Raw genomic sequence first — 23,173 nt, 5'->3', positions numbered from 1 at the left:
CGTAAAACGCATGTGGCTCTTTGGCGAAATATGTTGGACACCTCTGGGCTAGACTGACTATACAAGTAGGATCTACTAGTAAGATCTCTGAATACGAATTCATGCTACTTGTTCGACTAAAAAGTCCCACTACCAAAGTTCTTACTATTAGTGAGATCTGTACACATATCGGCCGTGGGTAGAGCCTCTCACCCTAGCTTAGTAAGCGAATAAACAGCATGAGTAAGCAGTTACGAGTTACGACCATGCACCACCAGTCGAAGTCGTAACGCAATATGCCACTGCCAGCAAATAGCTAGTATGTTGGTTCCAGGTAGTAGCTGGTATGCCAGCTAGTAGTAGTTGGCATAATAGTTGTAGCGAGCAAGGTTGCATATAGCTTTCAGGTAGCATACGCAAGTGAGTGTTTTAGCGTCATTCTCATGTCGTAGTGGAAAGTCAGGAAAGTGTGGGACAAGCACGCACGAGATTCATTAACGTTCACGCGGAATTTTTTATCTTCACCTTGAATTATGATAAAGAAACAAAAAGGTTCGTTGTTAGAACCCCACTTTGCAGCAATTAAAGAAGCAATTAAGGTTTCAATGGACGCTATTACACTAAAATTTGCGTATTTATGCAAACGATTTCTTTTCGAAAACTGCCTTACTTTCCATTTGAATGTAGGGGTAAATATAGGCTTACTTAATTGTCATCTCAACTATGCCATGTACCAAGTTTAAGCCTCTTTGGTTTTATCTGTTAATATTTGCTAAAAAGTGTTGTGAAAGCAGTGAAAAGTTCAACTTTTCGTGAAGAACTTGTGATGATGTTCAATTCAATTTGAAGAAATTCAGTGTAAAGTTTAGACAACTTTGTCATCTTCCATCTTCACAAGACAATAAGCCGTTGAGGTGAACAATTAAGTCTGAGGGTGAGAAAAGCAGACAACGACCTTATGAGACTCAGGCTATATAATCACCCACAATAAGCATTTCAACAAGTATTATTGTAGTGGAGTGGGTCAACCTGTCAAGTTCACGTGCCATTTACCCACTTTCCATTACAAAATGCTTCATGTGTAGATAGGGTTTTTGAGCCTGAAATGTTTGCTGTTTTGGAGAAACGTGGCATTACTAGTAAGGTTATGTATAACTAGACCAGGGTGGTCCAAGACTGCGAACATGAAGGGCCACATTAGGGTCTGAGAAAAACTTCACGGGCCGCATAGTGAGAAATGATAACGCGTTGCTGAAAGTAGAAACGTTGTTAACTACTGTTCGCAGGCTATGAACATTAACAAATCTTGTCGCTTACAAAATACAGTTGTATGAATGAAATGAAATGAATGAAAGGAAAGGACTGAGTTTGCTGTTCTGATCGACCTAATGTTTTGCTGCACGCCTAACTCACTTTTTAATCTCTGCTTGCGACTCTGCGTTTTTGCTTTTGCATATGGTGTCGATCTCTGCTTTAAATTCAGTGGTCGACAGACGTAAGCAGGCATCCAGGGTTTCATCAGCCATTCTGTTCCGTGTGTCGCTTTTTAATCGCTTCATAATGGAGAAAGTGCTTTCACATATGTATGTGCTACCAAACATGGAGCATATCTTCAGTGCGAAGTCGTTTAATCGTGGAAACTGTTCGTTGCTTAAAAGCCTCCAAAAGGCGTCGTAACGCTCATTCTTACGTGAAAGAAGAAAAGGGTCTGACTGCAATTCACATAGTTCTTGCTGAACGTAAGATGGTTGGGATTCTATAACTATTTCCATTGGATTGTTGAAAAGCTCCATTTGTGCTTTCAGCAAATCAAAGTCAGCGAATCTGTCGTTAAACTCATCGATGATGTCACCAATTTTGTTAGAAAATGCAGAAAAATCGATACTTTTTCTTTCACCAAGTACTTCACTGCATGCAGGAAAGTGGGTAGCATCATTCCTTTGCAAAGAAGCCTTAAATAGCACAAGTTTCTTGCGAAAACCTTCAATGTGTCCAACCAATTGAGAAATATTTTGTTTCTTACCTTGCAGTTTCATGTTTAGGATATTGAAGTGATTACTAATGTCTGTCAAGAACGCCAACGAACCAATGAACTTGTCATCACTCAACTGAATCTGGTATGTCTCGGTCGTCCCTTCTATCTCATTCTGGAGAAAATTTAGTATTTCTTTTCGCAAAGAAAAGAAATGTTTCAATGTTTTGCCTGCACTTAACCATCGAATTTTTGAGAATAGTGGAACATCTTCATATTCTGCACCCACATCTTTTAAGAACTGGATGAATTTTCTATGTCTCTGGGCTCTGTTTCCCCCTTTGATGATGTTGACTATATTCGTCACACTAAGCATAACATCACTCATCTGCAAAACTTTGGCACATAGTGCTTCTTGGTGAATGATACAATGCAATGTTGGGCAGTTCACTCCATGATCTTTTAGAATGCCAACTAGTCCTCTCTTTCGTCCTGTCATTGCCCTGGCACCATCTGTTACAACACATGCACACTTCTCAAATCCTCCATAAGCATCAACGACAGACGCAAGGCTGTTATATATGTCGATACCTTTTGTAGTTCCACGAAGTGGAGATATCTTGAGTAGTTCTTCAAATACAGTAAAGTTTTTATCAATAGTGCGAATGAAAACCAAAAGCTGGGAAACGTCACTGATGTCAGTACTTTCATCCAAGGCTAAAGAGAAGTACTTGCATTGTTGAACAACGTCTTTCAATTGCACAGTCACGTTTTCGCTCAATTCTGCCACTCTTCTTGCAACGGTTTGATGAGATAAAGAAACGTTTTCAAATTTTTTGGCTATTTTTTTATCTCCAAAGGAAAGGGCCATCTTAATCGCACACTCTTTTACAATCTCCCCGTCTCGAAAAGCTTTTCCATGTTTTGCGAGCGTTAGAGCAACTTCGTATGAAGCTTTAAGGTCTGCAGTTGAATCGGGTTTGGAAAAACCAATAATCATTTTTTTTTGCTTGGAATAATTGCCCTTTAACTCTTTCAAAATTGCTTCCCTAGAAGTTCCATGGTATTGGCCATATTTTTTCTCATGCATGGTGCTGTAATGTCGCTTTAAATTAAACTCTTTAGGCACTGAAATAACTTGCAAGCAAACCAGACACTGTGGTTTACCATTGCTATTGGCAAAAAAATACCTTTCCTCCCAAGTAGAATTGAACTCTCTGTTTTCCTCTGACACTTTTCTTTTGACACTCATGCTTTTAGTAAACTTTTCCCCTTGACTAAATAAACGAGTTGCAGCTAATTTACAACCAAATTCGAGAGTGTACTCTGCGCTAGCAACAAAAGCAAAATATCAACGCACGTTTGTGTCGTCACAAACCGACATTGTTCCCTCATAGTTACCTATTGACCCGATTATGCACGACTTATTTAGGGTTGTGGCGAATGTAATGTATTTATAAAGCGTAGGTGTATTTTTAAACCTTGGATTTAGCACTGATAATTCCGGCATCCACAAAGTGTTCGCGGGCCGCACAAAAGCTTCACGCGGGCCGCATGCGGCCCGCGTGCCAGGGTTTGGACCACCCTGAACTAGACAATGGGGCATAGAGGACCAGTTACAGAACTTGAATTTCGTATCTGGCCTAGTTCGATGCTTGGTAGAAAAAACTATTGCCTCTCTGAGCACCACAAGTTATTCACTTCTGTCACAACGCATTCGAGTTATCACGAATGGATGTACTAATCGTAATCAAGTTTGTGTAGCGTTGCTGTTTTTTTACCATGTCAGCCAATGTATCTCTACATTTAGCCTAATTACCGCACTGCCTTGCCCTTAACATCCAATTTGTACATACTTAAATGTTTGTAAGCAAGGTTTTAATTGTTGTAAAAATTGTATGTTGGGTTTAGTGACCGTGCTAACCGTTATTCATGTTTATCATTTGGTTAAATTATTCTTGCACTTTTTAAGGTTTTGCTGCTAATTGTTTGCCGGTGGAACTGTTATTTTATCATGGTTCAATCAAAGGTTATTAACTAAGGATTGGAAACTGGCAAAATCTTGAAGACTCGTCACGGTTGAACCAACGAGACAGAGTTCTTTATATCGTTGGTTGAACGGCCGTGATAGCCGTTAGATGATAGCCTAGCAAGTTTTTTGGCAAGCATAATTGGGTTTATTTATTATCGAAAATTGCTTTTTTCTAGGCTAGGCCAAACAGGCTGCTGAATTTAGGAAGGAATTTAGAAATAAACAGACATACACGTAAATCGTCTGACCAACGATATAAAGAACTCTTATATCGTTGGTTTGGCTTTGGTTGAGCTTTTGGACTTAATGTAGCCTTACTGGCCTTACGGAGAAAGAACTATGATTAGGGGAAGGTGACGTTTGTAAGTGTATATATCAGTATGGCCTATAGACCTAGCTGAATTTGGTTAACTTTGAAGTTTACAATGGTGAGAAATTTATAAAACTCGGTGAAACAAAGCCTAAATATTTACAGGTATGCTTGCAGATTGAGACTGCAATATGAAAATGCCACGTAGCCTATATGTTGCATGCCTGTATGGGGAATGATGGTGGTGGATTGCTTTTAGGTTGGCCTGAAGCCAAGACTAATAGTCTTACTGTTTGACTCCGAGATAATTGTCTTTGACTCCGTTGCTTTTACTGTCTCTATAATGTTTCTTCAAATCAACACCAACTTCATAAAGTCTAATTGTTATATTGTCCGAATAGGTTGTATCAAATTAGAAACATTTACACCATCTTTCCACATTTAAACCAAGCTATAACTCGAATTCAGTAATGATTCCAATTCCGAATAATTCAGTAATAACTTCAATTCAGCAGAACAAAAGAAATAGCTAAAAGCGAAGAGAGAGATTTAGACCAAACATTAGGTTTTATACTCCCATATTTTGACCAATGGGCGAGTGCCAAACTAGCCATACAATGACACGTATCTACTTGTCCATGTTACATTCTAAGCTTTTATCACAAAGAATTAAAATCGATTTACATCGGGTACAGAAAACCACTTGACACACTTAACTACGTCACATGTCGATTTGTAACTAAGATTGAGTAAGGATTAAACTAGGAACAATACATTTCAAATTTGTTTAGAATTTAACTGGAGAAACAAAAATTGCTTAACAAATGCCAATTATAGAACTTGTTTAATTTGATTATATCCAAACGCCACACCTGAATGCAACAACTGTCCACCTCAGCACAATTTGTTTGGTGCACCAAACAAAAAATTTTGTATCAAAAAAAGAAGCATGGGCAGAAGTAATAGGAAGAAAAATTTTGTCATACAGAGAGGACGAGTTTATACAAGAGTTGTACAGCAAAGATCAAGTGAAAATCTGTGAGGAGCATTTTGTATAAGAAGACATTATCATGAGTAAGCAGTTTTTTTGAAATTATTTTTGAGTGTCTAACTCATGCTTCTAAAAATTAAATTTGTAGCTTACCATTTTAGTAGGCCTACTACAGTATCATATGCGTTTAAATTTTAGAAGGAACTCGCAAGGAGTTACGCATAGTGGCCATTTCAACTCTGAAGCTACCACACAAATCTGTGGAAGTTAAAAAATTTCCAGAAAGAAGACAACCTAAAGAAAGAATATTGCCCTCCAAAGTTTATTCCACATGCTTAATGGATATTGGACAACAATTAAGTAAAGAATTATTTCAGAAAACCATGGCTCTGTAATGACAAAGGCAACTATGTTGAATTTGAACTCAAGGAATAATATCATCAAGTGAAATATTTGGTGGCAGTCAATGAAATTTTAGATGATGTTGTTATTTAGTATGGATGGATTGTCACATTTACAGAAACAAAGTTTGATTTGAAATGTTTAACTGTTTGTCAAATTCTGTCTACTGTTGAAAGTCTGGTGATATGTTCAGGTTGTGATAAAAGTAATCAAGATAATTCCATTGTTCCTCATGTTGTAACAAAGTCAGCAAGTCCATTCAGTGTGGACAATTGTCGGTATAGGCCACCAATTAGTAGGCGTACTAGCTGACATATAGTGGTTGCCGCTCCTATTGTACGATTAAGTATACCACATTAAAACAATTAAGCAGTTTAACATTAGTATTAGGCTAAAAGTTAACTTCAACTAACAGCTTGTAGGTTACCTTTTTAACAAATGACTGTGACTCGTTTCGATTGCCTCTTATGTTGTTTGTATTGTATCAGTAAATGCATTAATACCTTAATAAATAACAAAATTACAAAAAAAGTGATTTTAATTGGATTCCAACAACAGAGCCCCGATTAATAAGAGTAAGCTTATTAAAACGCTCATTAATAATTAATTAATCTAATTATTTAAAATATATATATAAATAAGATTTTATTATACTAAAAATAAGATTTAATTAATCTTAGTTTATATAAAAAGCAAACGGAAACCTTGCTATCATTTTGGATACTAGGAATCTGTCAGAATGAAAGTGGTCTGATATCAAAGCAACCAAATTTATAAAGCTTTAATAACAGCCTCAAAGGCAACAACACCGTTAACGTGTTTTAAACGGGCTGTTATTTTAGTTTGCCTACCATAGCCTAGTTTTTAAAAACAACTGGAGATAGGTAGAACGGAGTAGGTTGGCGAATAAATGCGCCAATAAATCAGTAAATGCAAATTAGCGCCGCGCCAACCTGACGTAATACAGTAACAGAAATAGGCTAAGCCTAGCGTACTGCCGCTTACCACATAGAAAATCAAGTCATTTGATCAAAAAGTACTGCTCCAGGCCTGCCCACAGAATGCAGTACCCATACTTCCATACCGGTACTGCTTCTCAGTTTCATGAACTTTCGTCCCGCACTTAGCCTAAGTTGCGTTATATTGCACTTAATGACTTAGACAGAACTTCTGTGCACTCAATTATCAATTGATTTAAAGTTTAGGTCTAGCGTACAAGTGTACGACCAGATGATGTCACGATTTGAGTAGTTGAAGTCTAGGCCTAATATACAAAAGCATCCAGTGATGCACTTGTATACCAACCTAAAGTTTGAATAAGTCAAACTGTGTACATTCCTGTGTAATTACGCACCTAAGTGCACACTTTCATTGTGTCTGAGAATTTTTGTGCACTGCACTTGCGTGTGCACCCAAGATTTTGCTGAAAATGATAATACCCTGCAGTCAGTCCTGGCCTGCCCTACTGCTCTACGGAAAGTCTATGATAAAAGCCAGAGATTTTTGGCATGGCGAAGAGACAAATTACTGTTATACCACTGTCGTAAATATCAGCTTTGACCATCCTAACATGGCGTCACAAAATTTTACAAGAAACACAAACATTAAAAGTGCAATGAAATTTCCTTTAGTTTCATGACTTGACAGTGGTAGTGGCGTAGATCAGCAGGGCAGCGAACAGCTTTCAAATTAGCTCCATTTATTAAAATAAGAATTAGTTTTGGCAGTAAAAACATAATACTGGCATGGCATAAAACATAAACTCAATTTTATTCGGCCCAAATCTTTCTATACTTAAATGCGAACTTTCCTTACTGGGGGCTAGGGTCACTGTGGAAAGTGTGGCTGCTTTACACGAAATTTTTGATTTTCACGCTGATTTGTAATAAACAAACAAAAAATTGAGGCTTCAGTGTATGCTATCACAACAAAATTTGCATCTTTGTTTGAACGATTTCTCATCAAACTGCCATACTTTTCTGTCGAGCCTAGGGGCCAAAACCTAAACCCCATCTCAAGTCCTCTTAACTCACTTTCTCATGCACTCCCACTTTTTTGGTTTAGAACAGTGTTTCTCAACCTTTTTAGCCCACGGACTGTTTTCCCATTAGCATAAGTATTCGCATACTCGGGTAATAGGAATAAAAAATAAGTTAGTTCAACACTAAAACGGTGAGATAAAAAAGCAGAAGCGTTTTGTTTATTGGGCACATATGCACTATAAATCTCAGTGAGAACCTTGAAAATTACGACCTTTGCTCAACCTGTCTCAGTGAGAACCTTGTCCCTGAAATTGTTTCACAAGTTTGTCGAAATCAGGAATTATGGTCGTCAACATACATCTGATATCATCTTCTGGGTGAAGTTGGTTCCGGTACTTGGTTTTAACCATAGCCAATGTTGAAAATCCAGCTTCACACTAGTATGTAGTCGGAAAAGACAAAAGAGCTATTGTTGCCTGTTTGCAGAGGTCAGATAGGTTAGGTTCCTCCGACAGAACATTCGCCCAAAATTGAGTCAGAGAAACAATTTTGAACTTGTCTCTCGACATCTGTCGACTTTGCAGTTCAATCAACTGTTCAGCAGTGCAGTCTATTTCTGAATGAACCTCTCATGCTGACACCTCAAAAGGACTTCGTACCCAGTTAAATATCTTGTTATAAATGTGGGAAGGAATATATCGATCCAGCTCAGAAACAAATGTATTTAGATTCTCAAAGATTCGACGAATACTGCGCAAATCAATATTTTTCTTCTCAACAAAAGTTCAACGCTGGAAAAGCAGCGATCTTTCCACTTTCCATTCGATGTATCTACAATTTTATTTCACCTTTGAACGCATCAATGCTTTCTGTTATATCTAAAATATTTTTGTCTTTTCCCTGCATAGAGCCATTCAGTTGGTTCACATGGCTGAAAAAATCAGCGAAGAAAAGCAATTTGTCATCGCTAAAGCGATTAACAAAATCATGTTTCTGTTCTTTGAAAAAGGTGCTGATTTCATCTCGTAGGTTAGCCACTCTCTCCAGCACCTTCCCTCGCCATACCCAATGAATGTTTGAATGGAACAGAAGCCCATTGTGTTCTGCCCCCATTTCGTCACGTAATACACGAACTAAACGAGTGTGCAAGGGACGAGATTTAATAAAATTGACCGCAGAAACAACTTCTTTGAAAACTATGGCAAGGTCTTTTTGTATCTCTTTTGCTGCCAGATTTTCTCGGTGGAAAATACAATGAACAACTGAAATGTTTTTGTTTTCCTTTTTCATGAAACTCATAAAGCCCTTTTTACTCCCCATCATGGACGGAGCGCTCTCCAGTGGTTTTTTTGGCAAGTGCATAGCAAAACAAAAACTGCTCCTCATGGTCATTTGTGTCAACATATCGCACAAACACCATGAGCTGTGCATCATTCCCTATATCTGTTATCTCATCCAATTAAACAAACTAAATTTCCACTCTGCTTTACAGAAGTAATAGTTTGTTGCAGAACATCTTCTGAGAGTTCTTGCATACGCCGCTTGATGGTGTCGTTTGACAAAGGAACCATAGCTAACTTTTAGCAACAGCATCACCACACATTATCCTGGTCATTTCTACAACTACTGGTTTGATCAAGTTCTCTCCCGCTGTATGAGGCGCTTTTTCTCGAGCAATTTTCAATTGAATGCGTTCATTAACGATGCCTTGAAACGTTATCTGAAAAGCGATTGTTACATCAAAACCCACACACTGCTTCAGTGCACACTGACATATATATGCAAGTATTGTATGCAAGCAATATAGCAACTAACCAGATAATCCATGTTGCAAAATGCGACCTATTATGCCTTTATCACAGGGGTTTAGAACCTTCCAGTACCACTATGCATTATTTTCATCGTTTTTTCCTGAAAAGTATTTCCATAATTGAAATGACGATGCAACGTTTAGAAGTAAGCACGAATCGCTGACACGCTTTGGGTGGGAAAAGTTAAACCGCATTCCAACCAAAGAATTGTTTATTAATTATTATATATCAAAAGAATATGTATGTATTAAAATCAAACAAGCGACACACTCCAAAGCGTCAATGGTAAACCATAACATTTTATCGTAAAATTTTCATAAAGGATGTTGAACCGAGGTTGAATATTTGCCAAAAAAAAAAAAATTCAATTACATTCAGGGTCAATGGTTTTCCACAATATGTCAAATAAAATTTGACAATTAATTTGTAGGTAAGTTTGTTCATTTTGTATATGGATGAGGACATGTGTGCTGTTTATCCCACGAACAGATTTTTGGTTTACGAGACATAAAATGTTTTGGTCAGATTTCAAGTTGAGGTATAAAGTTCCTCCGTTTTTTTGGCCAGTATATTCGCTAGGTTAATTCTCAATAGGAGGTATTTAAACACTAACACCTAGGCTAGATCTGCCACTGTTAACAAAGTTAGCCCACTTTATGCCAAGGTATAAATTTAATTGCAGCCTGGTTTATAAAGTTTAACTACCAACAAATTTAAAAGGTTAGTTAAACTGAGAGAGAGCGATAGATTCAAACAATTCGATTGATTTTGTGATCAGAGTGAGTATTTCACCTTAAGTAAGTCATGCAGCTCGTTGTTAAAGATAGGTAGTTAGATTAAGAGAACGGGTACATGCAAAAAGTTCATTTAAGCTATTTTGGGTTTAATTGAAGTTAGATTTAGGTTAGGTTTAGGGCAGTGTTGTAATAAGTTAAGTAGTGTTAGACGTAGTGGCAGCCTTTTGTCAATGCCCTCCCATGAAAGTATAATCTCAGTCTATACTTTGTAAATTTGCATTGCATGCTTTGCATATACTAATACAAGACCAGTATTTAGAACTTGTACTTATTGATACTTTATATTATGTTGTTATTCTATCGGTCTATCCCATATATTGTATGCACTCACAGGGCAACGAGTAACTTTTAGCAATGTGTACATTGTGCAGCTCTATCTGAACATATTTTGAAGGTGGAAGATTGTACTTGTATGCGGTTAAATCAAAAAAGATGAAATCAGTCTGCTTTGTTATTCTCAAGCATCTTGAATCTGGAACAAGATAAAAGTTATTTCAATCACTACTTTGGATATTCTTTGCTATGTTTGCACCCGTTGTCATTATATTCGTGTCTGCCTTTAGTTTAGTTTTTTTATTGATTTTGTGCCTTGGACACAAAAAGAAACAGTAAGCATATATATAGACTGTATGTGTGTGTATTAGTATTTTCATATTATGCAGTATGGTATCACTAACCTTGCTTTATAAAAAAATGTTTGTTTTTGTTTTTTTTTGCACTGTAGTTATTGTTTTTAACAAATGTATTATGAAAATGTTGCTTTTTCCTTCAAATAATTTAATTTCTGATGAAAATAGTTCTGTCTTTAAATTTATTAAAAATATGTACTTCTTACAGACCTAAAATTACAACAATTGGGTATTCTTCACGAACTGACATCCATTCCGAGAGTGATGAAGCAAAGGGAGCCAATGAAGTCTCTAAACCTTCACAAACTCAAGCTGCAACGGAAAATGGAAAAAATGAATGGCGACCCCATTCTATATGTAACATAACTTTTCAATTTATCTACATTTTAAACCAATATTTCTTAACCACTGCTTTTTGGCGCGTCCGTCAGAAAGAGTTTAACTTTTTATACTGCACTTAACAAATTACATTTCAATGTTTAATACAAAATTTTTAATACACGATCTTGACATTTTGAAAGTGTATCAAAAAATGGATGTAGTTAAAACCAAATGTTATTGAAATACTCTGGTATTCATTATGACATTGTCTTCACAATATATGTGATGTTTGTCTAAATTGTTCTCAATTAACCAAATGTTAAATTGTGACCTGATAAATCAATATTGAAAGAAGGGTCTGGTTAAATATATGTTGTAAAATAAAACCGATCGCGTGAGGAATTTTTAAATGCATTTTTGCTAGGTTTGTGCATAGGAAGTGTGTAATTGTGCATTTATCACATTTGAGTTCTGTGATATTGAAATGTAAATTTAACCTTTATTCGTTTTATACTTTTTTTGTAGGCAATGCATACATTCATATGCTGGTCAATAAAATAGTGCTTTTATTTTTTACACAAGCATTCAAAGGTTAAGAATCACTTTTAAACTATCATAGAATTGCAGGAAATTACGTTTAACCTTGTGCAATTTTCAGCCCAGTCCAGTCGTGAATTACCTCAACTACCACCTGTTGTACAAGAAACCAACCAAAGAAGCTCAGCTGATGGTATTAATGCTGAGTCCAATGAGTCTTCAGGTGCTTCTTTAAATATATGTTTGCTTGTATATTTGCACTTTCAATAGGTTAAAACATTCAGTTGAAATGATTACATACTGATACAATACAACTATGATTACTTCATTAAAAAGTTCCCTTGTTCAGAAGCCCCACAAAATACTGTACCTTTAAAAAAATAGAAAACAGGGATCTTCTATTCGGATAAATATGGTAAATGTCTAGATCAGGGGTGTCAAACTCAATTGCACCAGGGGCCAAAACTCAAAACTTATTTAACGCCACGGGCCGTGAAGATAAAACTTGATGGAACGTTTCGTGACACGAAACATGAATTGGAACAGGCAGCGAAACAACACCAAATTTTTGATATTTTTGACTGGGCTATTTTTGATTATTCTTCTCTTACTTCATTATGTTTCATTCATCTCCTTGCAAAAGCATTAAAGAATTAACAAACAATAAAGAAAAAAGCAGCCCAGATTACAAGCGTTAGGATAAATCGATTTATTCAATCGTATGATGGGGCAACTGCTGTGCTGCTGTATTGTGCGATTTGTTATAATCTTGTTTCTTGCTGGAAAAAAGTAAGTTATACTGTACAATGATCTCACGGAAATAGTTCAATGTATAAAATAGCGATTGCGGGCCAAGTTTTATTGTAAAACGGGCCGGATGTGGCCCGCGGGCCGGGAGTTTGACACGTATGGTCTAGATCAGTGGTTCCCAACCTTTTTTGGTGTCGGGGCCGAATTTCAAACTTCAGAGTACGTATGGAGCCGCATGAAAACACTCAAGAAATTATAACGAAAATTTTAAAGCATGTAGCAACGAATAGCAACACTAACAAGACAAAAATAACACAAATCAATTTAATGTCCAACTTCGCATTGGCTTTGAACTTTAACAACTTTGTCAAACCGAGTCGCAATTGTGGTTAAGGATTCAGGAAGCCGTTTATGATTCACAATAAGTAGACAATGGGCCATTCACAACAGTATAAAGTAGGCTACAAGGTGTAACTGTATGATGTAAAATGAAAAATTTGTAAACAATTTTGACCTAACGCTATAAATTTAGACCAATTTTTGACTTTTTTTGACAAGTCAAAAAATAATCGACCTAATTATTATTAATAGATTTTTTATTTTTTTGTGGGATTTTCAGGGCTCATTGAGAGCCGCAAGAAGGCTAGCTTGGAGCCGCATGCGGCTCTAAGAGCCGCGATTGGGAACCACTGGTCTAGATGGTCCAGTGTTTCGAAATTATACATCTGTAAAATTAATAGACTACAACCTTGTTACTACTGAGATTTAAGAATTGGAAAAGTTTAAGCCAGTGTTCTCAACCTTTCTTGGTTCGTGGCCCTCAAAATTCGTGCCCCCTGCTTACCAATAAAAAAATGTCGATTTTTGATTGCAAAACACTTTTTATTTCACTACTGCATGTGCTGTAGCCTTCGTGCCTCTAATTTTGCACAGCAAGCACAAAAACGTTAGAAACTTTTGTTCCGCTTTAACTCGTCTTACCTTCTGCTACACTATTGCTCACTAGTGAGGCATATGCTCATGGCCCACCAGAGGGGCCATTACCCCCAGTTGAGAAGCCCTGCTTTAAGCACAGTGTTGTTCGTAACAAAAGAACACTAAATTAATCGCTTCCTGATAAAGCATGATTTCCAAGCAAGTGACATACTTGTTTAAAATTAGTCAGGTGGTTCCATGAAGAAAAGGTAGTCTGAGGACTGGCTCGGTAAACTCAATGTTGAAGGGTAGATTAAACTCCTGATAGATATAAGTTAATTGATTTTACTTTAGTTAGGACCAGTTAGGTTACATAGAGTTATCAGAAATTTTGAGTGGGACCAAGTGGATACGGCTTTCACTGTATATGGACACATACAGTAGAATCCAGTTAATACATCTATGGTTAATATAACTAACTGCTTGTTACATCCAAATTGCTTGGAATGAAGTTTTCCTAGTCATTCCTCGTTATAAAAACCCTGTTTAATACAACCAGCTACTGCTTAATACATCCACTCTTGATTCCCCCTGCGGACAAATCATTCTTTAGTGTGTTCAGATAATTGCCTATTATGTACGAAATCTTATTGAACATGCTGTGTAGATTAATGGCTATTAACTTTGAAGAAACAGTAGTCGATTGTGAACAAATGTCTAATGAAACAGGTTATTTTAGATTAGGTTGAGGTTGAGACCCACTGGATTAGAACATCAGTCATTGCAGTTAAAAGTGTTTCTCATTGTAACTGAAGTAGTCTTCTTATTGCAGCAAAGTCTCTTGCTTTTTCTAGCCTACATGTTGAATAAATACAATATAATTCATTGAATGCATTTTGACCGCCTGGGAAATTGTTTTTTGCACTTCTAGGAAAACTAGTTTTTACAACTTGTAATCACAGCTTATTAAATCCAAAATCAGCTGGTCCCGAGGTGGATGTATTAACCAAATTTCTACTGTATTATAAAACTGATCTATATATAAATGGTTGTTGAGTTTCAGCTATCACTATGGCATATAATATATGCATATATGATATTATGTATATACCTTTAATGACGAACAATTATACAAGCCTAGCCTTTTGAGTTTCTTTTATCTTGCATACTTTAGTGGCTGGAACTCCGGGTCACTCTAGTCCTAAAGGGAGAAGATTACCTACCCCTCCTCCTGATATATCTGAAAATATGGAAGCTGTTAATGTGCAGGTGATGGTCCATTCATTCCCTAAAATTTCTATTTTATTTTAATTTTATTTATTCTTTGTTAAATTCTATTGCTTTATTCAAACTGTGTTTTAGTTGCTACTTGACAGCTGGGAACTGTGTTAACATAGAAGTTCTATATCAGATACGAGATATATCTGCTAAAATACAGAAATAATTCACCAGTGGTGTCACGTTTCGGATGTTATTATGCCTGGTGGCAACCATAGTATTTTTATAGAAGTTCCATGATAACTAGTAAAAAAATTTATTTTAAAATCTTTTTTGTTGCAGTACATATATCACTAGACATATAATCATTTGTGTAATATTTTCAAGTAAAATATTAAAAGTCAATGCCGTAGTAAATTTGTTTTTAAACAGAATGTAGTACAAAGCAATAAGTCTACAGTTAATTTTGGGTATAGATGTTTGCTTTGAATTGATGGCATGTTGTTTTGCATATGTCTGGATTTTCTGTAAGAATTTGTCACTGTTTATCATGTTTTCAAAAGCTTAACTGCTTATAATATCCACTTGTAATGGAATCATTCTCTGTATAATCAACCAATTTTTTTAAATTTTGTAACCACTGGTCATAGATTTTGATGGTTTGGATATATGTTGTAGAGCTTCAAAATAATTGAAAATATCTCAAGTATTTTTTGAGTTGTTGCGATTTGAAATTTCCGTCACTTGAGGGAGATTAGGTTAGTAAACACTGGTCACGCTTAGTGATTTTCTTCAATATCTCTATTTCTGAAGGTAAAATAACGAAGAAAATGTTATTTTTACTAATTTTGGTGTCAAGGAATTCATTTCAGCATATAAAAAGTTTCTAGAACATCTCCTTCACGTAGTAAATTAGGGTTTTTGAATGAAGATCAAAGGTCAAGTTCTTGACGCAATTATAAAAATAGCAGTCATTTCCAAAACAAAATTTAAAAAAATTTTTGTAGTTCCAGTATTTTCCTATATCCATACGTCGTGAACTTGTTTTTTGAGCTTAATGAGTAAAATAAGTTTGAACAACCGCACTATTTGTGATACTGTGACACTTGGACTTAGTGGGCTAAAAACAAAGGCACGTCATAAAACTGGAAAATTGAATTTGAATGCGAGTCAAAAGTAGAAATTGGTTCAAGACATGAACTACATAATGTCAACAACCTGCCCACATGCAATGCTTTGAAGACAAATTCTGGTATCGTGTTACTCTTAGCTGATTTAATTACTAGTTATACTCACACATGATAAAATATTCACAGACTGCAGGTAATCATAATAGAATTATAATGTGAATATTTTCACCATTTTCACTGAGATACAAACAAAAATTTTGATTAAAGATGATAGAAGGCATAAAATTTATTCGTTAACTGTATCAAAAAGTAAGTTTTGTCAAATTTCATCAAGAAAAAGGCTGAGTTAGAGCACAGGAATTTTATAATGGAGATTGCGCAGATTTTTGAAAAGTCGAATTAAAGTTGAGGCAAATTTGCAGTCCTAAAAATCTTAAGAGAAAACACAAGGTAACATTTTTTAAATGAACTACTTATAATTAGATGTCATCGTCCATTAGCGTAGGCATTCGTGATTGCATTAAAGTGTTCTGCAGAAATGCTGTAAGAACTTCCAGTAAAAGTACTGGAAGGACTTATAGCAGCAACTTTGCAGAGAATTTGCTGGAATGGAACCCAGCACATATCATCCACTGAGGGTCAAAAAATGTATGTTATGGACGCTTGTGCATTCAGCTGAGTACTGTCTACTTTTACTATCAATCCCACCCACCACTTTTCATCAGACTTGAAAGCTGTATAATCATTCACAGTAACTTGCATATCATCCCTGCTGCAGTGTGAAAAGTAATGTAGCATAGAATTCCTCTAAACTGCACAGAATAAACCGCTTTTGTTGATGGACATTTTTAGAAACGCTCACACAAGGCGTTTATTCCAGGCATTAAACAAGTGAATTCATCATTTTCATACAAGGATAAAACAGAAGCTTTAGTGCTATCAGACATTTTGATAGATGTTTCAAAAAATATCAATTGCATGTGCCGCATTTTTTTATTGTCGGAAGATAGTGTCTGTTAATCTAAACTTGTCGCCATAAAATGTAGTGCACTTCTTCAAACTCATTTTACTCTTTAAGCTCAAAAAACAAGTTCACTATTTTTGTATATAAGAAAATACTTCAACCATACTACCACAAATATTTAAAAACTTTGTTTCAAAGTTCATTGATATTTTTTTAATTGCATCATAAATTTTACCTTTGATCTTCACTCAAAAAACCTAATTTACCATGTGAAGGAAGTGTTTAAGAAACTTTTTAACTGCTGAAATAAATTCCTTGACACCAAAAATGGTAAAAATGATATTTGTTTCATTATTCTACCTTCAGAAATAGAGATATTGAAGAAAATCACTAAGCGTGACCAGTGCTCACCAATCTAATCTCCCTCAAGTGGTAAAAAATTCAAATCGCAAATAACTCAAATATCTTGAGATATTTTCAAAATTCTTTTTTTTTCAAATTTTTTGAGACTACAACATATATCCAAACCATTAAAATTCAAAAGTAGTGGTTACAGGGCCTGGTTGATTTAGTTATAATTACATACAGGAATGACTCAATGACAACTGTTTTTATCGGTTGTTATAAGATATTGACATATGCTTTTTGCAAAAAGATGTTGTCATAGGATTTTGTATGCTCATGGGCTTGTTACGATGATCAATCAATCGATCATGGCAATCATGCCTAATGAGGCTATTGTTTACTTTCAAGTTGTAACATTTTCGAAGACATAGCACTAGCAATAATGCGCAACATGATACAAACCATAACTATGTATTCCAAAGATCATATGTTGTGCAGGATGATGACGATATGTATGCCAAAGTTGATGATGCCAAGAAGAAGAAAACGTTTCGCATGAAGATAAAAACTCTTGAAATACCTGAAGGAAGTGGTGATTCTTCGTTTTATGCCAAGGTAAGGTATTTTATAAATTATTTTTAAATAATAACATGGTTTTTATAAATAGCTAAATATTTGCAAGTTTAACAAGGTCTATGGAGAACGGTCCCTGCATTTGTCCCCATGCTGCAACAATCTAAACTTTGATTAAGAAAACTAACTAAATTTTTCTTGCAATTTTTATAAATTCTTTTAAATATGCCCAAACTCTCACAAATTACCTAAAAATAGCAGAACTTTTTCACAAATTATGAGTTTTTACCATTTTTGACAGATGTTTGGTTTAGGTTTAAATAGTGTAAGTTTTCATTGAAATAGTGTTGTAGCTCTGTTCTGAAACAGAGACAATTTCATCCAAAATAGTTCTTGCTGGTAAACATAATGCAACATCCGATATATGCAACTCGTTGTTAAACATCCAATTTGGGTAATTAATCAATTGACAGATGACAATTGGGTTAAAACGGAGTTAGAACATTGATTAAATGAATTAGAACATTGATTGGTCAGTATATTATTGAAACTGGTTTATATTTAACTGGGAAACTATAGCTTCCCAATGCATGATTAGCCTATGACTGGGGTGTGCAAACTACCGCACACAGGCCAACTGCGGTCCGGCACCTGTTAATTACTAGCAATCTAATGATAAGAAACTCAGAGAACGTTCAAGTTTGGGTGGAGTTGGTTAAAGTACGTGGTATTGTTGGTTTTGATCACCTAGCTCAATTTTGTTTTGTAGGTCAACGATAATGTAGACACTGAAGATACAGACCTGTATGCACAAGTTGATGACAAAACATTACAAGTGAGGATCTAATTAGGTCATAACTTTTTCACACCTTAATTTTCTACACTTTCACTCTAACGGAGATCTGTATCATTTGTTGTGCTGTTTTCCATCCATTGTGTTTCAGTGTGAATAAATATTTGTTTTTTTTACTGCTGTTAGACTTTCATATACACATAGGTTAATTTATCTCAGTTAAACATGCTGTGCATAAGAATGTGCGCAATATTGTTTAACACATAATTTGTTTCCACGTTGTTGTAAGTATTCTTTAAAATATTGACAATTGTTTATAACTGTATTGAAAACAAAGTAGATGAAAGAAAGTAGTAAGACAGGGTAGATGTCATTGTCAACACCTTGTATCGTATACAGTAGTTAAGTTTGTACAATGAACACTGCACATTTATGGATTGTCTTTTATGCTTTTTTCAACATAACAAGAATGTTTGTGTACAGGGCACAGAACAAAAAAATGAAGATAAAGAAAGTGATGATGATGACTTTCCGGGAACTTCGAAACATTTGTCCATGGATCAAAATTCTCCAGATAAATATAGTCGTCCAGAATATGCTACAATAGACAAGCTAAAAAAAGTGAGCTTGAAAAGGAAACCAGGTATGGAAAAACAGATATTTTTGTATTTTCCATCTTCTGCTGCTGACATCTTAATGCAAAAACACTTGATGTGTCTTTTGCTGTATTTATTTATCTGTTCTCCAGAATAATTGAATATGTTTGATTTTTTCCAAAATAAGTGGAGAAACAGGCTTGTCTAAATCAACAAGAGATATGCTTCAAAGAACTAATATCCCTATTCCCTAAGGCTTATCTTTACTGAATTGTAGAAAAACAACCACTTAGGCATTGCCAGGGATTCTTTATAACAATAAAAAAATCAAAATTTCAAGGAAAGTTTTCTGTTCCATTGCAGAAAAAATGTAGTCTACTAAAACAGAACACGCCGTGAAACTAGTTTAGATTTAATTATTATTCCGTTGTTACACCACAACTACTCATTGTGGGTGTATCATGCAAATGAATGTATGAATGAGCAGGAGAATTTTGCTTGTAATCTTTATTTTATCCTTAGCAGAAATAATATAAATTATGCGTGATTTTGTTTGCAATCAACACACGCAATTTTATTCTTATACTGTATTAATTAGCAGTTTCAGATGAACCTCCTGCTCCTCCCATTCCTGAAAGAAATTTTGATGCTGAGGATGAACTGGAAGACCCATCTGTTTCCATGCCTGAGATACCAGAAAATCAGTCTACTTTGTCTGACAATGATAAACAGGTATTTGTGTTCATCTTTTTAGGAGTGCCTGCGAAGAAAATTATTCCAAAATTATATTAACGCTAATGTCATGTAGGTTGACCTAAGTAAATCCCAAAAACATTTTTATCTGTGTAAAACAATAAAATTTCATTTGTATCATTTATTTGGCTTACAACATGATGCAACCCCAATTGATAAAAATCTTTTATTTTGAGAAATGCTATATCAACTTGAATCAACCAACTAGAACTTCAAATTTCATTGAAGTCAATAATTTGGATAATGTTGTATTTGTTCGCCAGTAGCCTATTAGTATTCATGTTTGCCCAAATTTTTCACATTGGCATGGCCCATTTCCAACTTTTTTTCATTTATTATTTTTATTATTAATTTATTTTCCGTCTACCACCCATTTACTTGTTTTTTCATGCTCCAATCTGCTTGCTGTTGCAAGTGTAAGTCACATAAGTTGGTAAATCACACACTCTCCGTGCAAATTAGGCAAACATGTGAATATCACATACTGATTGTAATGGGTAATTTTGCTTTGTCTTATATTGTCTTTATTTTTTGTTTTCTTAAATTTTGTATTTATATTTTATATGCTATAGTATATATTGACAATAGAAGTCATGTAGAATTCATTCATGGTCATGTTGCCACAGAATGAGAAAAATGCCATTTTTCTAGATTTATAAGTTGTTTTGTTTCTTATGTTGATTGTATAAAAGAGTTTCAGAAGCTTTGCTCTTTGCGTGACTTTGCAGCTGTTTTGTCTTTTCGTAAATGGAATACTATATAGCAAGTTTTTCAACAACTTTTATAGCATTTTGGTTTCCATGACTTTGCGTTTTTTAAATCCTTCTCGTTGTAGTTCAACATTTGGTCCATTGAAATTACTAAGTTAGATTAAACCAAGCTAAGCAGACCACTCACCCATCATATGGCTTGCCAGGCAGCTTTTTAGGATTGCTTTGTCGACATGCTTAATTGGTTAATATTTAGTTAATCGTCACTATTGTGATTTTTAGTCACAATAATATTAACTTTTCTCAACTCTTCGTTTTTAAGTTTAAAAGAGGCATGTCTTGCAACTACACAGTTTGTTCATGAATTTAAAAGCTTCAGATTAGATCTGAATTGGTAAATCAGTTTAAGGAATGGATAATATTGTATGTTGGCTATTTTGCTGTAGGCCCTATCCTCATTAAGGTATATAATTTTGTGCACATTTTAATACTGTATTTGGCATTTAATATTTGGCCTTGAGAACAGTTTGCATTTTCGTTCAAAATAATGTTTTGTTTTCCCTACTTATGGGTAATTGGTGAACTATTTTTTCCTCAAAATAAAGGTAGTAAGTAATTTAGTAATAGTGAAGTGTCAGTATTTAATGTTAAAATGAAAGTAAAACGGCCCTTCTGTTTAATGGAATAACGAATCTGCCATTGTAAGCAATCTTAAATCAATACCTATATGTAATCATGTGTTGCTGTTTAAATGGATTATGTAGTATGGGAGTGTATGTTTGACATTGGAGGTCTTTTGCAGGGTCCCATGTATGACAAACTCAACGTGCGTGAGAGTCTTGATCATATTCGCATGCGAAAAGAAGCTGACCAAGGGAGATATGCGAATATGAGTGCCATCAATGCTGCTGAAGCCAGTGCAAATACAGACGTGTATGCCCAGGTATGAAGGAATTAATTGGCTACTTGTGAAACTCAATTTAATTAACAGCCATGTTACTTGATATTTCAACCAAAGGTATATATTTTAACGAGTTCCATTTTTTCTATCTTCGTAGCATTACAATTCCCGATATAGTCTATAATATTATTGCTTTTATACCATCTTTTGTTTTTTCAAAGATTGATGAAGTCAATCCTGAGTCCCTGTACGAGAGCGTGAGTCGGGCAGGGTCGGCCGACGGTACCTTTATTCCCAGCCATAGCAATGCTGCTTATTCCGTTATAGGAGAACTGCCGCCTTCAAGTAATTTGCCACCAATTCAGCTTAACGGGACTAATAACGTTGATCAGCCAGTCCGTCCCCGCTCACTTGGTGCGGACCTTCAGACGCGACCACCTAGACAACACCATTATGAACAAATCGAACGACCCAGCATGTCGTCTTCGTCTTAAAATGTACTAACGTTAAGTGCGGTATAAACACATTGGTTGTCAGTTTGGAACCGAAGTATTATACTGCCATAGATTAGCAATAATAATAAAATACGTCTAACCGATACATGTACGCTGTGCAAGACAGCATAAAACAGTTTTTTGACACACAGTATGTACCTTATGCGAAATATTTTTCAAGTCGACAGTTTAAAAAATTCGAAAGTTTTTATTTTTTCAAGTTAGTTCGATTGGACATTGGCTGGAAACGTTTTGCTGGCATCGAATTTTTTGTTGACTTAAACAATCTATGCATTAAGTTCTTTTTCGTTTTAAATTGTTTGCTCACGATGTGACTGCAAGTGATCAGCTCTTGTAAGTCCAAGGCTAATGCCATGCTGAAATTCCTTTTTGTCGAAGCATTGTGCCGTTGTAACTTCCCCTCTACGATTATATAAAATTTATATCTTCGCGTTATTGCATTGTACTACTTCTAGCAATTATAAGAATGAGTAAATGTGAGCTGTTTTTGAATTCTTCAATTGAAAAATATCCCCGTAACAAACTAAGTCTTATTGCTTGTAAGAGCTAAGATCATTTCCATCCACTTTTTTTAATTCCAGCATCCAGCGGATTATTTCGTTTGTCATCTAACTAGGTACAAAAGTGCTTTTGCTGTTTTGTTGCATCCGTCAAATTTATTCAGTGTTTTAGTTGTGTTACGATTAGTTATACGCCCAGATTGTTCCTGTTTGTTATGTTGCTATACGAATATACGCATTACTATGTTTGGTTTCTTACTTGGGCGTACGATTAAGTGATTCGATCTCTATATGTTTGTGAATTGGCTTACACAGATGTTTTTTAAAATCAGCACACGTCAGAATTTGGAGTAAAGCGTCATCATTTTCATCGATTTTTATGCTGATTTTCATGAAGCATTGCTTAGCTGTTCGGGTTATTGATAAACGTGCATTTTCGGTTGAACTTTATTTTACGTGAGCATCTGCAGGAGTATTCTGAATATTTATTTCTTATTTTGTAACCGAAAAATGCACTTCATCGTTTGAGCTTCCCGTTTACCATATGCAGTTTTTAGACATTTTGCCTTAACCAAGATAGTTTGACGGTTTGCAATATTTTGGCGACATTTCTGGTGCTCTCGTGAAGTCGGTCTACTTGACATACTTTTCTGCATTATTAGCCGCATTATTTTTCGAATATCGTTCTTTTTATGTTTGACGATTACACCAGTAATGTATGATCACATCGCTGTGCATTAGTGTTCA

The 23,173-nt window shown here is 35.3% G+C and overlaps 2 protein-coding genes and 1 long non-coding RNA gene across 6 annotated transcripts; 2 read left to right on the top strand and 1 right to left on the bottom strand.

The window, feature by feature from the left end:
* Positions 1–689: 689 nt before the first annotated feature.
* LOC143468955 (general transcription factor II-I repeat domain-containing protein 2-like) lies at positions 690–3,897 on the bottom strand. The gene has a single exon (XM_076966483.1). The coding sequence runs from the start codon at positions 3,201–3,203 to the stop codon at positions 1,389–1,391; it is 1,815 nt and encodes a 604-aa protein (XP_076822598.1). The 5' UTR covers positions 3,204–3,897; the 3' UTR covers positions 690–1,388.
* Positions 3,898–4,090: 193 nt separating this feature from the next.
* Positions 4,091–5,904, top strand: LOC143469574 (uncharacterized). 3 transcript variants are annotated; one of them, XR_013119188.1, is made up of 3 exons: positions 4,091–4,345; positions 5,282–5,367; positions 5,483–5,904. It is a non-coding gene; the product is annotated as an uncharacterized LOC143469574 (long non-coding RNA). The 3 variants fall into 3 exon arrangements; XR_013119176.1 differs by having other exon boundaries at positions 4,091–4,458; XR_013119155.1 differs by having other exon boundaries at positions 4,091–4,552.
* A 538-nt stretch (positions 5,905–6,442) lies between these two features.
* LOC143469273 (uncharacterized) lies at positions 6,443–23,157 on the top strand. Of its 2 annotated transcripts, none has more exons than XM_076967025.1 (10): positions 6,443–10,884; positions 11,114–11,262; positions 11,885–11,986; positions 14,603–14,697; positions 17,584–17,700; positions 18,428–18,493; positions 18,935–19,094; positions 19,649–19,779; positions 21,313–21,453; positions 21,633–23,157. In XM_076967025.1, exons 1-10 carry the CDS (start codon positions 10,799–10,801, stop codon positions 21,903–21,905), a joined length of 1,320 nt encoding a protein of 439 aa, XP_076823140.1. In that variant the 5' UTR covers positions 6,443–10,798; the 3' UTR covers positions 21,906–23,157. The 2 variants fall into 2 exon arrangements, with proteins under 2 accessions (XP_076823140.1, XP_076823067.1); XM_076966952.1 differs by having other exon boundaries at positions 6,491–10,884; positions 19,646–19,779.
* Positions 23,158–23,173: the final 16 nt, after the last annotated feature.

This window comes from Clavelina lepadiformis, chromosome 1 (genome assembly GCF_947623445.1).
Source record: "Clavelina lepadiformis chromosome 1, kaClaLepa1.1, whole genome shotgun sequence".
NCBI classification, from domain to species: Eukaryota; Metazoa; Chordata; class Ascidiacea; order Aplousobranchia; family Clavelinidae; genus Clavelina; species Clavelina lepadiformis.
Note: the sequence above shows the minus strand (reverse complement) of the source record. Positions and strands in the feature narration are given on the sequence as shown.

Bases quoted from the DNA above. Each gene is read 5' to 3' on its own strand.
- LOC143468955 (XM_076966483.1), bottom strand. From the start codon at position 3,203: ATGAGTGTCAAAAGAAAAGTGTCAGAGGAAAACAGAGAGTTCAATTCT.
- LOC143469273 (XM_076966952.1), top strand. From the start codon at position 10,799: ATGTTTGCACCCGTTGTCATTATATTCGTGTCTGCCTTTAGTTTAGTT. The intron at 19,095-19,645 runs GTATGGAAAAAC...TGTATTAATTAG, and splicing joins GAGCTTGAAAAGGAAACCAG to CAGTTTCAGATGAACCTCCT. The intron at 21,454-21,632 runs GTATGAAGGAAT...GTTTTTTCAAAG, and splicing joins ATACAGACGTGTATGCCCAG to ATTGATGAAGTCAATCCTGA.